Source organism: Choloepus didactylus, chromosome 10 (assembly GCF_015220235.1).
Source record: "Choloepus didactylus isolate mChoDid1 chromosome 10, mChoDid1.pri, whole genome shotgun sequence".
Lineage (NCBI taxonomy): Eukaryota > Metazoa > Chordata > Mammalia > Pilosa > Megalonychidae > Choloepus > Choloepus didactylus.
The window spans coordinates 96,408,935-96,425,756 of record NC_051316.1 but is presented as its reverse complement, the minus strand read 5'-3'; the positions used below and the strand labels follow the sequence as shown (position 1 = coordinate 96,425,756).

The 16,822-nt window shown below is 48.3% G+C and overlaps 1 protein-coding gene across 7 annotated transcripts in view; it reads right to left on the bottom strand.

Annotated features, from left to right (window-relative positions):
- Positions 1-8,454: 8,454 nt before the first annotated feature.
- MAPKAP1 (MAPK associated protein 1) overlaps positions 8,455-16,822 on the bottom strand; it is a 346,539-nt gene continuing 338,171 nt past the window's right edge. For all 7 annotated transcript variants that reach the window (XM_037798457.1, XM_037798460.1, XM_037798461.1 and 4 more), the window contains 2 exons: positions 14,455-14,552; positions 8,455-8,980 (listed from right to left, as the gene is read on the bottom strand). In XM_037798457.1, the coding sequence (XP_037654385.1) occupies positions 8,855-8,980; positions 14,455-14,552 (224 nt within the window). In that variant the 3' untranslated portion in view covers positions 8,455-8,854. The remainder of the gene's footprint in view (positions 8,981-14,454; positions 14,553-16,822) is intronic.

Sequence of the window (16,822 nt, the reverse complement as noted above, 5' to 3'; positions counted from 1 at the left end):
GGGCAAATTGCCTGGCACCAGGGAGGCCACGAGCCATGCCTGCTGCTCTTCCTGTGCACTGCTCCGGCCCAGGCCTGGGTCAGCTGCAGCCCCTGGGTGGTGCCAGGACCAAAGGCCACAGAGAGAGGGAGGAGTGAGACAGAGCCACCCTGGGCTCTCCCAGGTCCTCCCCCCAAGTCATACTCATTCCCTCTCGGGCAGCAGACCCGTGACTGTCACTCATCATACCATTCTTGCTTTGCACCCAAAAGAGTCTCCCTCTTGCTTCAGAAAGAAGAAAGGGACAATTCTCAGGTGCTCCACTCAGCTGCAGGAGACGATCACAGACAGCAGAGAGGGCTGACTGTGTGTGTGTGTGTGTGTTGTGCATGTGTGCGCAAGATGCACTAGAAGCCCTTGGAGGACGCCTTATGTCCCTGGAGGATCAAAGAAGGCTCTCTGGAGGAGATGCTGAGCTGTCTGGAATCAGAAGTGTGAGAGGCTGGCAGCCAGGAGACGAGTGAGAAGGGCACAGCAGGCAGAGGGCACAGCAGGAGCAGAGGACTGGCACTGGCTTGTGGCCCGATTTTTGGGAGAGGCATCACCTCCAGGTGGGCTGTGGGAGGGGAATGCTGGGGGCTTGGAGACGTGATTAGCTGTGAGTTCAACACCATGAGGCCCAGCGTGCCTTCAGGATGCATCATTTATTCTCATGCTGGCAGCTCCGCCTCCCAGGGAGTCAAGGGATCTGGCTCTCTGGAAGGGCGGGGGGTGTGGCGGCAGGCACAATATGAATGAACATGCGGTGTTGGGAATCCTTGGGGCTGAGTTCAAGCATCCCTGGGAAGAGGTAGGTGGCCTTGAGTTACATCAAAGTGGAGACTTTGGCTCTTTTCTGCTTATCATCCTGGGGCCCTGCTAGCTGGGGGCTGCCTGGCGTGGCTCGACTCATGGGTCCCGATTCTTTTAGAGTCTTCAGGAGCTGGTGGGATGGGGCAGGTGGAGCTAGGGACACTGATCCAGTTGCCCTCCCCCAGGCCCTGGGCTCCAGACATCATTGAGCATCTGCTGTGAAATCCCAGCTCTTCCTCCCCTGCTCTGTGACCCCTATGACCCAGCACATGACTAGCCTGTCTGTCAAGCTGGGCTGACCCCACTTCATACTTCCTCCCGAGATCACAGGGCAGGAAGGCCTGGTGCTGGAACAGCCATCCCAGAGATCTGCAGTGGGAGCTGAGCATGATGCTAGCCTGGGCCAGCCACTGAGGCTCAGGGTGCAGGTGGATGCTCTTATTGTCTCCATTTTACAGATGGGGAAACTGAGGCTCAGAAAGATTAAAGGAGGTGTCCTCAACCACCTAGCTGGACTGGGCAGGGCTGGGGTTCCTGAGACTTCAGGCCCAATGTGGGAGCTTGGCCTTTGGTGTCCCCTGGTCGTCCTGCGGCTGCCGGCCCCGGGAGGCCCTGAGGGCAGCTCTTCCCACCCAGCTGTATGCACCCTTCGGGCCTCGGCCCCAGCCACGTCATGGTACCACAGAGTGGCTCAGAGTGGCAGCCAGCACAGGTCCCAGCAGAAATCCCCTGCCGGAGACAAGGGGTGTGTGTGCGGGCAGAAATGACCACTCGTTCCCTGACGGGCACCCCGGTCAGCGCACCTCCAGGGGTCACTTATCGGCAGTTTAAAATCTATTGTGACTTGTCAGTAAAATGAATAAATGGGCACATTATGTTTTCATTCCAGACCTCAGCATCTGTTTGCCTAACCAGGAAGGAGAGTGGGGAAGTCAGCAAGGGCTGCTGTGCACGTATTATGTAAGTTTTCCTCTGTCAAAGGAGTTTAAATGGGTAATGAACAGGCAGTGGTGATTTGAAATATAATGCCATTATGTTGACGAGATGACCGGTTTGGAGACTTCACAAATCACACTTTAGGGTTTTTATAGTGAACACCTCCCTGTTAAGATTTTGCATTTAAATAGAGGTGTTTGCTGGGAACACAACATGACAGGTTTAACCCTTTCCCTCTCCTTGGCTGCTTCTCAAACAGCAGGTCCACGAGTGGGGCCTCATGGGAGCATCCAGAATCTTGGGGTTTGGGCCACAACTGGCCAAGAGGGCAAGAGGGGGGCCCAGCGAGGCAGGGGGCGGCTGGGGCTGGGGGGCCAGATACCACGTCCCAATCCACCTCGTCCTGACTGCCCGGACTCGGGTGAGGGACTCAGTGTCTCTTCTCCTCAGTTTCCTCCTCTGTAAAATGCGGATTATGTGGTGATGCGGATTGACTGGGACAATGGTATAAAATCATAACCAATTAGAGAGCTTAATAAGAGGCAGGAGAGAGCGCTGATATGGAAGAGAAAGCACTAACTTAGCTCATTGTTTATCGGTTTGGGATATGTCCCTGGTCATCCAGGACGTGATTTAGGGGTGCTTGGATGGATGTGTTAAAATTAAATAGATATACATTTATTTTAATTTACACCAGAAGACGTATATCCATCACACCAAGTCTATGACTTTCATGGCCATTCTTATTTGGGATGAGGTAGAGAACAATGTTAGCCTGAATCAGTTTTTCAAGGGAAAATATTAACTCACAGACGAGGTGCTGCCCCAGTGCGGCCCATTTGGGAAGCACAGTGTCGCATCATAATGGCAGATTTTACTGCTGGTTCCCAGCATTTGTGATTTTCAGTCCTTGGATGGTTGCATTCCCCTGTCCCCTTGGAGTAGGCATCACTATGTGACTAATTCTGGCCTGTGAAATGTGAGTGGAAGTGGAAAGTGACATATGTCACATTTGAGCCACAGTATTTAGTTGTTGCTGCTCCGTTCTCTAGCCCTCCTGTCCCAGGCCATGACCTCTGTGGAAGCAGAGAGTGACCTGGACCTCGGAGAGTCACCTGGACACCCAGGTGAGGAATAACCTTCTGAAGTGTGAGGCCACTGAGACTTCGGGGTGGTTTGTTACTGCAGCGTGGCCTGGCCCATCCTGGCTGGTAAACTCACCCAGGCCTCACAACAACTCTCCACCCCCTCCCCTTTTTAAATAAGTGGTTATTGTTGTCCTTGTTTTTCAGAAAGGGAAACTGATGCTCAGAGGAGCAAAGTAACTCAGCTGAGGACACGCCAAGAGCCAGAGCTGGAATTTGAACCCAGTTTACCTAACTACAGGGTTTGCTTTTTTATAAAAGGCCCTGAATGATTGCTTGTTTCATAAAAACCGTTGGTGAGGGGTCAGCTTGGGGTAGGGGTGGTGGCTGCAGAGTTGGGTTAGAGAGAGGGTGGTACGGAACTTGTGACAGACTTGTGGGGGGTCAGGATGGAAGAGGAAGAATCTACCTGTGTCAGGTACCTGCCAGGTGTTACATGCCCGGAATCCCCAGGTCCGCTGGGGGAGGGCGATATCATTAGTCCATTTCATAGATGAGGGAGCTGAGGCACAGGGCTCAAGAGGCTTGTTGAGCTCACCCAGCGAGGAAGTTGTGGGGTGCAGTGTTTCAACCCAGGCATATAGGACTTAAAATCTTTCTCCTCCCTGTGGCCTTGGTGTCACATCCGAGAGTATGCGCCATTCTAATAATTGAAATGCAGGTGTTTCATAAAAAGAAACTTCCAGTGTTTCCTGGAACATTTGGGACAGGCCCGTTTATTTCTGTGTACTCACAGGCACCTCTGGGACTTTGGGTGTGGCCCCACAGTCTAGGCCCCCCCAAATCAGAGCCATTTGTCCTGGGGGCGGTGCCTCCTTCCTGGGCACTCTGGCGACTGGTCTTGGCAGCTTCTTTGGGCTCTGCAGCCCAAGGAAGGGATGGCTCAGGCACAGCTGGGCCCCTCTGAGGGACGGCACCACTGGGGGAAACATGGATTAAATGAGATGACAGACCTTAACCCTAATAGCTAACATTTGTCAAGTGTATATTGTCTCATTAAATCTTTATTTCAACCCTGAGAGGTGGGAATTTTCAACCAATTTTACAGACAAGGACACTGAGACACAGAGAAGTCAGTCACTTAGAGGCCAGTAGGTGCAGGGGCTGGGATTTGGACCCGGACTGTAGGACGTCTCCCTCTCCACCCTGCTGCCCCCTCCTTGGACTCCTGGACCCTCACAGTGAGCTATGGGGTGGATGCCATTTATTATCCCCAATTCAGAGGGTTCAGAGCATAATGCTCAAGATGACAGACCAGGGTGTGGGGAGCTGGGATTTGAGTTGGCATCTGAGGCCTCAGACCCCAAGCTTGGGAGAGGCCCCTGCTTTTTCTTTCTCTTCTTCTTCCTGTTCTTCCCTCATTGGTGGAAAAAGCAAAGCTCCCCAGTGCCAGCGCTGGCAAGAATCAGGTGTCAGAATCCTGGGCTAGGAATAGAGTTTGGGCCAGTCTTCTCACTGCTGCTCCATGGAGAGCTCTGGTGACCCCCTGGGGCCCTGTGCTGATGGCACTGGGGTGCAGGGCATGGGCAGCTGGGCAGGGCTGGCTGGGCTAGTTGCAGAAAACCCCCTCTCCCCACTTCTGATTCTCCTTTCCCAGACTTGGGGCTTCCTTTCTTCACCCCAAGCCTCAATCTCCTCACCCTGCTGGGAAAGACCAAAGCAGTTGATGTGTCTGGGTCATGGAGAGACAAGTGGGCATCTCTCTCCTGGGGCAGATGGGGACGGGGACTTTATCCTCTCCTGGTCCTCAGGCCTTGGCTTCCTGATCCATCTTGCCACACGTGTCCCCACTTTTCCTATGCAGGAGCTCTGGGAAAGGAGGGGACATGTTCCAGCCCCACGGTGTGCATGGGGTGTACGTCAAGGAGCTGTGACTGTCTGGCTGCAACAGGGCTGGGAATGGCCTGGCACGAGCGCCTCCCAGCCCCTGCCCTGGGCTGGTGCTGCACTGGGGGCTCCGCTCAGGCCTCCAGGGCCTTGTCTGCACTGTTCTCTCCTGCCTCCTTGTATTCTCTGCTGGCACCTTCGAGGCCCATCTGGCCCCACTGTGCTTGCATGGAGTTCACTGCAGTGTGGCTTGAAGGTCACTTGCCCACCTCCTGACCTCACTGGGCTGTGAGAGTCTTGACGACTGAGGTGGGTCTTTGCTCCTCTCTCCACCCCTGATGTTTCACAGTCTCTGACCTGGAGGAATAGGGAGCCCTAAGAAGTAGCTGGCAGGTGTGCACGAAACTGAGAGGGCTGGGACCATCTTCTAGCTTTTTAACCCTGAAGAAAAGACTCAAAGGGATGAGTGTGATCTCCAGACAGCTGACGGACCTTTGGGAGCAGGGGGTGCACTGGTCCGGGAGGCCCCAGATAGGTGTTAGGAAGCCAGGTGCCCATTCAGAGGTCGGGAGAGTGGTCTAACCTGCAGGGGCAGCCAGCACAGTTTTTGGGCCTCAGAGCTGGCCCATAGCAAGCAGTCAGTGACGGTCAACTAAGGGTGCTCAAATGGACCAATAAGGAAATGCGCTGAATTGAGCAGCAATGAGCGCCCCATCACCAAAGGTGTGTAAGCTGAGGCTCAAAGACTCTCGGCTCACACATGTGCTTACTGCCCCTAAGAGAGAAGGTTGGACTAAATGACCCCCATGGTATTTTTCAACTCTTAAAAATTCTCATTCAGAAACAGAGATGCTCCTTAAAGTCTGGCTACCAGAAACCACCGCAAGGAAGGTTGGGCTCACTATGATTCTGAGACATTTACAGATCCTTAGAAGGGTCTGCAGTAGTCATCTAACCCAGCACTTTCATTGGCAGATTAGGAAATTGTGGCCCCAAGGAGGGCCTGGCTCCAGGCGACAGAGCCACTGACTGTGGAGGGCAGAGCATAGCAGTCACAGCATGGCTGTGGTCTGCCCGTCACTTGCGGTGTTCCCAGCCAGTGAGCGGGACTTTTCCCAGCCCCCGAGTCCTCATCTTGGGAATGGAAGTAATGATAAGACCCACCAGAGTTTGGCTGTAGGGGTTCCTTAGGCTAATGCGTTTTTGTAAAGGAACTGGCAGACGGCTGGCCAGGCCTGCAGGAGGCCCACCTGGATGGAGGGTGGTCCTCAGTGGGTGCCAAAGCCTGGACTCCAAGTAGGTGCCCACTGTCCAGGCCTGTCAGTCTCCCCAGTTTGGAAAGTCCCAAACCGTGTTCATGGACCCCATCATAAAAGCTCATTAACCTTGTGGCTTTTTGCACCCATTTTTGGTAGGGGTCCACACTGGTGCTAGTTCAGGAGCTTGACAGTGGAAGTGGGCTTCTTTGGTCACCTCAGTTCAACTAAGACATGCCAGAGCTCCTGCATTGTGCCTGGTGCTGGGGAGACAGGAGGGAGATGCCCCATGTCCTGGAGGAGCTACAGTCTTATCTTAAAATTGAGGCATAGCAACTCGGCAGGCGATCTCACTGCCCTCCCCACTACGTGGTACCTGACTCCCAGGAGTGTAAATCTCCCTGGCAACGCAGGATATGACTCCCGGGGATGAACCTGGATCTGACCTCATGGGATTGAGAACCTCTTCTTGACCAAAAGGGGGATGCAAAATGACAGGAAATAAAGTTCCAGTGGCTGAGAGATTTCAAATGGAGTCCAGAGGTCACTCTGGTGGGCATTCTTATGCACTATATAGATAACCCTTTTTAGGTTTTAATGCACTGGAATAGCTAGAAGTAAATACCTAAACTATCAAACCCCAACCCAGTAGCCTGGACTCTTGAAGACGATTGTGTAACAATGTAGCTTACAAGGGGTGACGGTGTGATTGTGAAAACCCTGTGGATCACACTCCCTTTAACCAGTGTATGGATGGATGAGTAGAAAAATGGGGACAAAAACTAAATGAAAAATAGGGTGGTGATGATGGGGGTGATTTGGGTATTTTTTTACTCTCATTTTTTATTCTTATTTTTACTTTTTCTGGTACAAGGAAAATGTTCAAAAAATAGATTGGGGTGATGAATACACAACCATACGATGGTACTGTGAACAGCTGATTGTACACCATGGATGACTGTATGATATGTGAATATCTCAATAAAAAAACATTGAGGCATAGGGTGTGAGGGAGGCGGAGGGAAAACTGAACTGAAGCAGTCTTGATATTTGACTGACCTGGGTGGTGGCTTCCCAGTGTTCCCCTTATGTTATTCCTTAAGCTGAATGTAAACTGAATGTGTGTTATAGTTCACAATTAAAGAGTTGTGTTGATTTTGTAATTGAAGTAGGTGATGATTTCAATGTCACCCTTGTGTGCAGAGGGTGTGTCTTGCTCAGTACTAAAGGAAGCCCACGATGCATTTCAGAGACACTCAGATCCATGTCAACTGCCAGCAGATGTCACCATCCAGAGTGATTAACTGGAGTGTCACCGTCTTCAGTATTTTGTTCAGAGTTTTACCAAACTCAAGACTTCAGGAATTCAAAGCAATTTGCAAAAGAGGGTATTTTATGACTTTTATTTTAACATCATTTTAATATTGAATGTCACAAGATTTAATGACCAAATTAGTCACTTACATTTTTAGAAGATATCTAAGTATAAAATTGCTAAAAATTCAAATACAGATAACAAGCTACAAATAATATTTCTTTTGTTTCCAGGGTGGGTAAGAGTGGAAGACATTAGAAAAGGATGTTTCTGTTGGCTGACCAAAGTTCAGAAGGAAAGAGGAATTCATTTAAACAACCTTTGTGCATAGAAATACACTCAATTTTGAATGGTGTTTTAGTCACATCTCTTCCCATATAACAATAAAAAATTGTTTTAAATTCAGGTCCTCAGGATGTATGAAAGATGTCATCATGAGAGAGATACTGGAGAGGTTGGCGGAGGCCCGCAGAGGCATCTGGTGTAGCCGGAGGTGTCTGTCAGTGGACGCCCGATCCCACACCTCTTCCCAACCCAAAAAGATGCCACCATGGAAGCAAGGTGTCCTCCTCCCCTTGGAATCACTGCTCAGCACCTTCCAGCCACTCAAACAAGGAGGCAGGCATCGTAGGTGTGGGGAAGAAGAAAGGGAAATGAGGCCCTTTTAGAGTTGGTGAAGCAGAGACTATTTCAATTCCAGGAAGAATTCATGTGCAGTTCTAATCAGCCGAAACACACACTTGCTATTTAAGAAATGGAGAAGACCATTTCTGGCTGGGAACTTAGCATAACCTGAAGACTGGCTGTCAACCCACATTCTCCCACCACCACATAATTTTGTATCTCTGAAATCAGAGGTGCTGGGACATGTTGAGGAGAAAAGGCTTCCTGAAGGGGGAAACAACACAGCCCTGCACACACAATAAGATCCTTTACTAACTTTTAGTAAGAAACCATCCTCAAAGTAAATGCACTCATTTAAACAAATGGCATAGTTAAAACTATTGACTAAACCCTAAACATTTCTTCTGAGGAATCAAGCCATAGTTTTTCCAATCTGCCTGTTCAATATGAGAATGGATTTTAAAGAGAATAACATAATCAATCCTCCACCCCAAAGAATGGTCCATCATACTAACCATGATAAAGAGTACACCTGTTTATTAAAAGGAAAAAAAAGAAATGTACATTTTTGTTCTTCATTTGCTTTTAGAAATTTGATCAAGGTTGCAAGGAAGTATCTGGGCATGGCTATGTACATCCTCGGGCAGGGTCACCAGGCAGTGAAAACGGCTGGGCAGCACGTGGTTCCTCTTGGTGGCGGTCAGGCCTCCAGGCACTGCTAACCACAGCCATTGCTACTCAGCTCCATCCTAGGGGGTGTCCCTCCACGCCTTCCCCAAGAGCCCACCAGCCCTGTGCCCATGAGCCAGGAGCTGGCCTCCCTCCCCAGGACTGCAGGATGCAGGGAGGGCTCTAAGGCTGCCTGGGCCCTGGCAGGCAGGCTCTGAGCTTTGGCAATAGACTGAGGCTGGAGGCCAGGGTCACTGCTGTCCTGATTTCTTCTCCTTCTGGAAGCTGAAGCTTGTACGTCTGTTCAGTTTTCTTTGTTTTTGAGCAAAATAGTCAGCCCGGGCAGTGCTTGCTCGTGATTCCAGGATGTAGTTAACCTAGAAAGCAAGAGGACACAGCTCAGTCACTCAACAGGCTGGCTCCCTGCTTATCCAGGGCAAAAGGGATGGACAGGAAGGGCTCCGATCCAGCTGGGTGCCCTCAGGTGGTGGAGTCCATTCATCACAGCAACCTGGCAGGCTGGGACCAGAACCCCTGCCTTTACCATGGGAAACAGAGGCTTGGAGAAGACAAGTGGCTACTATGAGGTCTCTCTCTCTCAGTGTTGGTGGAGTTGGGATTAGAACCCCAGCTCCTCTGATTCCAGAGCCTGTGTTCCCTCCTCAGCGCAGGCCGTCTCCTGGAAGGCTGTGCACCGTGCTTGCCGGTTCTGCTCCTCACTCGCTGTGCAACCTTGGGTGTGCATGTAATTTCCCTGAGCCTCAATTTCCTCCTCTGAGAGATGAGAACATCACAGGGATGAAAACCAAACCAAAATAAGGTTCAATATTCAGCTTCCTACCAGCCAGGTATGGGCTTCCAACTACGGTATTACATTTAATGCCCATAACCAGCCTGCCAGCCAGGGGTCACTTGACAAAAAGGAAAGTTAGGCTCAGAGAGGAGGACTGAACTGGCCAAGGTCAGCCCACCGGTCAAGGTCAAAGCTGTGAGAGGGCCGTGTAGGCCCTGTGTGAACAGTGGAAGCTTGGGGCTGCTGTCATGGATCCTCAGAGCTGCCTCCTGGGTTACTACTCAGGCAACAAGGAGGCCTCCTGGGCTACATTGCTCGGCCTTCTGCCTGCTGCTGTCTTCACATAAATCTCCTGGGGATCTTTTCATATCCACACACATGGATTTACCACTTGGTGCAGCAGCTGCACATATGGTCACTTTCACCTTCACTTTCAGCACTGAGCACCTGCTACACCTGAATCTGGTTCCATTTTTGGTTCAAGAGACAGAGGGACAAATAAGATGTGGTCCCTGCCCCAAGGAGCTCCCTGCCTAGTGAGTGTCCAACAGTATGACAAGTACAACAAGTGTAGAAGGAGTACAGGAGAATGGGTGAGGAGCTACCAGGGAGGTGTGGGTAGGGAAGGCTTGTGGAGGAAATTAACAAGCTGGGCTTTGAAGATAAATAGGAGCATCTGGATGGAAAGAGGGCAGGGGAAAATCAGTGTGCACCCAGGGATGCCAATGGAACACAGCAAGAAGGTGTTCCTGGGACTTTAAGCAGCTTGGGGTGGCCATTGCCAAGTGTGCAGCAAGGGTGGGACAGGCCAGTCAAGGTCAGGTGGGAAGGAGCCTGGGAAGGCTTGATCAGACCTGTTGTGCCCAGGCCTGTGGCTGGGAAGTGGTGGTGGCAGTGGCGGCAGCAGCATCACAGAGGTGCTAACAACCAGGCACTGCTCAGAGTACTTTTCAAGGATGAACTCATTTAACCTTCACAATAATCTTATGAGGTAGGTGTCACTATCACCCCCATTGTACAGACAAGAAAAGCAGGGCACATAACGATTATGCCACTTTACTCAAGGTCACAAAACTAGAGGGTGGCAGGGCCAGGATGTGGACCAGGTGGGCAGGCCCTTGATGACCACTGATCCTGCCCTCCAGCTCTCCGGCAGCCCCGGCCTCCTCAGAGCCCCCCACTCTCCGCCCCTCTCGCTTCCTCAGACCCTGCTCTTCCCCGCTTCTCCCAGCTGCCTTCTAGCTAGGGCCTTTTCTGCACAAACATTTCTCTTCACCCTCAAATATCCAAAAATTACAACAAGAACCCTGAATATTTTTGGCTAGAGAAACTAGCCACTAACTCTGATTCTGGTCTGAGGGCCATGTGCCCCGGCCTGGCAGGGGAGCAGCCTCTGTGACTCTGAGAGGAGGCAGTAAAAGACAGCAAGTCTCACATGGGGCTGAGGCTCTGACACTGGGTCTCCTCCAAACTTTCTGCTCTGATAGTTCCTAGCAGCAGGCGTTAAAGGCTGGTGCATGAGTACAGAAGGCCTGACACGCTCAGCCCATGGCCTCGCCAGGTGACCAGCTGAGAGCAATAAATCATGAGGACCACAGGGCTGGGTGAGGACTTCATACAGTGCAGACTATGTATGGAAATAAGAGGTTGTGTTTTCTTAAAATCATTTTTAATAAAAGCAATCTTTGTATTATATTATTTGCACACTCAGTCAACCTGTTTTCAGTGTATTTTTGGCACATATTTGACAAAAGCATTTTAAAATGATCCTTAAGAAGCCAACTATTTTCTAAATTTATCATCTGCAGTGCTTTGTGATAATCACATAGATAATTTTAATGGAAGATTAATGTAATAATCAAAAGATAAAAACGCCCTTTGGTCTGCCATTAGCTGGTTAATATGCTGTGGCTTAAAACTTGCACAATTTTATGCACTATAGAGTGTTTCACTTTCAATGCATTTTATAGCTTAAGGCATAAAAATATAGGGAGTTTTCATGGTCAATAAAGTCAGAGCCTCCATCACTCGATCATGAGAAGAACCTGACTTGAAGAGCCGATGATTCCTCTGAGATTCATCTCCAAAGCTTGCAGAACTAGGGACCACACATGGCTTAGCTCAATTACAACTCGAGGTGGGAAGGGGGCAGGCTCTGGAACTCCTTGGGGCTGGGTTCACAGTGAGGCTCCACGCCTTGGGCCCTCATCTCCTCATCTATAGAAAGGGGATGGTGATGACTATACTTCAGGGCAGTTGAGAGTTAAATGAAATAATGTACACAAATGTCTTCCACATACTCAGTACTCAATAAATGCGAGACATGAATATATTTCTACAAGGGAAGAAACATAGTGAGATAAAGTAACTTGATGGAGAGTTGCCTGTTCACAAGAGCTTCTCTGACATCAGCCTCTGGCCCCCATTTTCTCCCTTCAGTTTTAGTCTAAAGCTCTTATTTTATGTAAAACTCCGCAATTCTAGATCAACTGCATGCGTTACCTGAGCCTAAGAGTGACCCCTCTGATGTAAACACTAAACATTTCTGTCCAGTTCACTGATACATGGGGCTGGTGTCTCAGCAAGCAGATGCTCTGCTCAGTCATTTTGCGTTGGTGCAAAGCTCACAAAGACACCATTGCAACACTTTGGGAACACTGGATAATGCTAAGGATTTAAATTGCTATAAAAATCAGAGATGGGAGAAGTGAAATTTCATCTTCCAACAGGATTATTATCATTAGCTCCTTCAGTAAATCAGGCCTGGGTACGCTGCAACTCTCTTGGAATCCTGAACATGATGCAATATTTTAATAAATATTTTGATATGAAAACAGACATTCTGGGGAGGTGGTAGGCCTCAGGGATTTTACAGAAAAGCTTCTGCTTCAAGGGAGCATTTGGGCCTGTAAAATGATTTCTCTGCACTTGATCTCCACAGTCTCATATTGAAGTCATAAACCTGTGTTTCTGCCATCAATCTGCTGTTGTGAAAATTATTTTGATGTCAAACACAGGATTATAATTTTACTAGAATCCTTCTCAAGTCTTGAATATTTTAATGTTGGCTATAAAAAAAGTCCAGTCCCTGATAGGGTAATGGAATATGTCTTTACCTAGTCCCTGAACACTGCACAAGTTCCTTGTGCTGTCTTGTGGTGATTTGGCAAGTAGCTCTTAGCTCTCTGGTTTTAAGCACACCCGGCAGCTCCTCACTCCCTGGTCTGGGGGAGCCTCTCATCTGGGTGGTCTGTGTACATTCTGCCTTCCATCTGACCAACCATGCTACCCTGGCTCAGGTCCAAACTGCCTGCCTAGCAGCTTTGTCCTTCTAATTCTCACCCACTACTTCTGAAAATCTTGGCAGTCACGAGGACTTAGCATCAAAATATTCCCACAAAGCAATTCCATTTCACTGGAATTTCCCATTCAGCTCCTTAAGATTACACACATCTTGAGGGTTAGAAGCACAAGTTCTGGAATTTGTGGAACCTGGGTCAAGTTCTGGTCCTGCCACTTATCAGTCATGATCCTAGCTAAGTCACTATTTTTTTTTTTTTGGAGCCTCAGTTTTCACTTGGGTAATGGGAACAATTTTATATCACCTACCTCAGAAAGTCGTGAAAATTCAGTGAGACAGGAAATGTAAACCACTTTGCCCAGGTCCTGCGCTTTGCAATCTCTCAGTACTTCTTAGCTACTTTTATTATTATTATTTGAAAACTTCTATTCTTAAGAAGAGAAAAAATAATAATCTAGTCATTTTTATTATATCTCATTAGTGCTTTAGCAGCCCTTTGGTGGGGCGGAGCACCCAATTTTACAAGTGAGGAAACTGAGGCCCATCGAGGTGATAAGACTAGCCAGGGTCACCCAACTAGCATTGAGGAAGCCCCCTCTAGTTCTAATTCCTGCCCTGTCAGACTAGCTTTTCTTTTTCTTTCTAATCATCTAGATAAGATCTGGCTTGAAGAAAGAAGTCTCAGTTTGGAAGAAAGACTAAAAACCACTAGCCCAGGACTGAGCTACTCAGCATACAGTACACAGACTGGCAGCCTGGGCAGCACTTGGGAGCTTCTTAGAATTGCAGAATCTCAGGCCTCACCCTAGACCTCCTGGATTAGAATCAGCATTTTAACAAAACCCCTGGGAGTTCCTACACCCAGTAAAGCTTTTCTCAGCCTGACCCTGGTTTGTGAGGTTCTGTGTGGTCTGTTCCTACCAACTCACTCTGCCAAGTTCCCCCTGCCCCCCTTTCCCATCCCCCTGCAGCCTCCCATCCACATTGTGCTCACTCCTGCCTCTCAGACCCTCTGTCGGAAATGCTTTTCCCCTCTCCTTTATCTGACGAGATTTGTGCCTTTTTATCCATCCTTCAGGGTTCAGCTCTCTGTGGCCTCCCCCTATCGCCATCAGGTCATAGTTTACCCTTTACATACCCACACAGCACCTGTGTGATTGTTTAATAGCTTATTTGTAATTTTCTATATAATGTCTGATAGACGAAAATTTCCCTGAGAGCAGGGACCAGGTCTGTCTTGTTCACTTATGTATCCCAAGCTCTAGCCTGGGTCAAAGGAAGTGCTCAGTGAATATTATCAACATACAAGGTAACATACAGTGCTTGCATGAGGATGGGGCTGTTTAAAACAGGTTGCTGAAATCACCTTGAGTACCATTAAGGTGTCTTCAAAACAGTAACAGTAAGTTTCCCAGAGTCTGCTTCAGCAACCTCAAAGAGCTCCTGACAATGGTTGGGAGAAAATAAATGTCACATAAAAAGAACAAATACATGCAGAATCAGGATTATCAGGGCGTTAGAGGGAGCCGAAGGGTATCCTGCTTTGGCTAAAGTGGGGTGTAGAGCACCAGAGAGAGCTCCAGGCTGGAACCAGAGGGCTGGTGTGGAACTGGGCATGGGCGCTCACCAGTTAGGCAACCTGGGTAAGCGGTGCAGTTCCCCTTTGCAAAACCAGGCACAGGAGCCTTGCCCAGTACTGGGGAGGGCTCCGCGAGGCCTGAGAACAGGACACAAGCAGAAACCTAACCTACACTCACCTTGAGCACGATTTCATTGATGGTAGCAGCGTCAGATTCAAAGTAGAGGTGTTTATAGTCGTGATTGCTTAGATATGTGAGTTTAAATATTGCGTGACCTGGAGAGAGAAAAGGCAGTGTTGAAGGGGGTCTGATGAGTCACCTATGAAGAGGGTCCCCAAACATTCTTCCCTATCATTCCAATTAAAGCAAGAACAACTATTTTTCCCAGGAAGGTTTGTTTTTTCTCATTATAGTCCAGGGAGAAAATGGACACTAAAATGAAGTAAAATAAAATAAAATGATCAACAGCTAGGTCAATCTCATTCAACTCAAGTGTATTCAGGGCAAAGCCAACTTAGGAAGACCTTATGGAACTACCACTATTAAATAATTACATGGAGAAGATGGTATTTTCAAGATAGAAGGCTTATTAAACCCAAACTATTACTCTAAAAATAAAATAACCGTTTAAAGTCAAATAAAGGAGCAAAGGAAGAAGACTGACGGTAATATGACCATGGAGGCTTCTCACATAGTCCTGGCTCCTGCTGGGGGTGTAGCGACTGTCTTGCATGGAAAGGGGGAAACCTGGTCTTGTGACCCTGCTTGGAAGCCACTCCAAGGGCTTCCAGTCATTTACTCCATGTGACATTCCCAGGAAAGATCGTAATTTCTATTCTGGAAGGAGGGGGGCGGGGTGGTAGTGGTGCTCTGAAGACTGCTGTGGAGAGCTGGCAATTCACAAAGCAGGGGTCAGAGATCTTCTGAACGTACAAGTCCAATCTAGATCTAAATTCTTTCATGCCCTTTTCCTACCACCTTTAGAATAACATTGTCATTTTGGGGTCTGCTTCCTAATCAAGCCTCATCTTGCTCTACCAATCCCTGCCCCAGTCCGGCCCACTGAACTGCACATTGCCCGCCTAACCCTAACACCTGGGATGTCTTCTCACTGTCTCACCAGGAAGACCTGCCAATCCTTGGTGACTCAGCTCATCTTCTACCTCCTTGGGTGAGGTTTCTTAGCTGCACTTCCAGGTCCCTCCTTGCGTGGCCTACCACACTGTACACAGCTTGTCCAAGAAACCTGCTCGGTGTATTATGACACCTGCAGCCATGCCTGCCCTTTTGGCTGCATACGTGAATCATACTCTTTCCCCTAAATCAGGACATCAATGCCAGCCTGTCTGGCAAAATAAGGGGCTGTGGGACTTCGGGTCTCCACGTGAAGCTCCCCTACCTTCACCCCTACCCCAAAGTACATGCTGTCTTTGGGTTCTAAGAGACCTCTGTGAACTTCCAAGAAATTCTTAAGCCATGTTGAAGTTGGTTTCCATTATTGGCAACTAAAGGAGCTTTAGCTAATAGAGACATGCAGATGGTGCTCAGTAAACGTTTCCAGACTAAGCAGCAGCTGGGGCCATCTCTAACACAAAAGGCCTCCTGCAAACAGCTTCAGAAACAACCTTCTCTAGTCTGCTTCTGCAGACCTGAGTGCTTGTAAAATTAAAATTCAGCATATCCTTCCTATTATGCCTTCTCACCCATTGTCCTTTTAATTGAAGAAGCAGCTGGTCATAGTTATTAATTAATAATGTATCACCCATATTACTGTAAGCTCACCTGTTTCCCGGAGAAATCTTCTTGGGGACTTTATTTACAGTAGCTAATTCTTCAGATCTCCAAAAATAAACTGATATATGTTCTACATTTGTGGCCAAAAAATTTGTGTCATTTATATTTTATCCTGGAAACATTATGATATACTAATTGTGACTATAAATTCTATATTGAAAAAATTAGCTAATAATTTCTGAAAAACCTCACCTTCAATCACTTGACAAATTTAGCCTGGCTCTAAATAGTGGTACTAAAATGTGAGAATTCTTAACTGAAAGCTAATTGCTATGTTAATTTTTAAGTCACTAGTATCTGATAAGGAAGCAAATCTCACATGTACAGATGCATCTATATTTTTGCATTGTTTATATGTGTGTGTCTATTCCTTTATTGTCACAGGATCCATGGATCCATCACAGTATGTTAGAGTATTGTTGGTGATGTCATCTCTGTGGAAGAATGATGCAAATGTCTTTGTTGGCCATGCAGTGAGCAAGCAGAGCCATCTACGGAGAATACAGGGCTGTGAAGGACAAACAGAGGCACCCTCTCCAGGAGGCCTTACTGCTGACACCTGCCCATGACAGACACAGACAGTGGGGCCTGGGGCTAAAAAAGACCAGAAGGTCTTAGGGAAGCCCATAAACCTTAAACTTCAGGGTTCCCTGACCACTTTGATAAGTGATCTGGTGGACTGCTGACACCACCTGCTTCTGCTTGTCAATGACAAAACAAAAACCCAAACCAAACAAACATACTCCAAGAT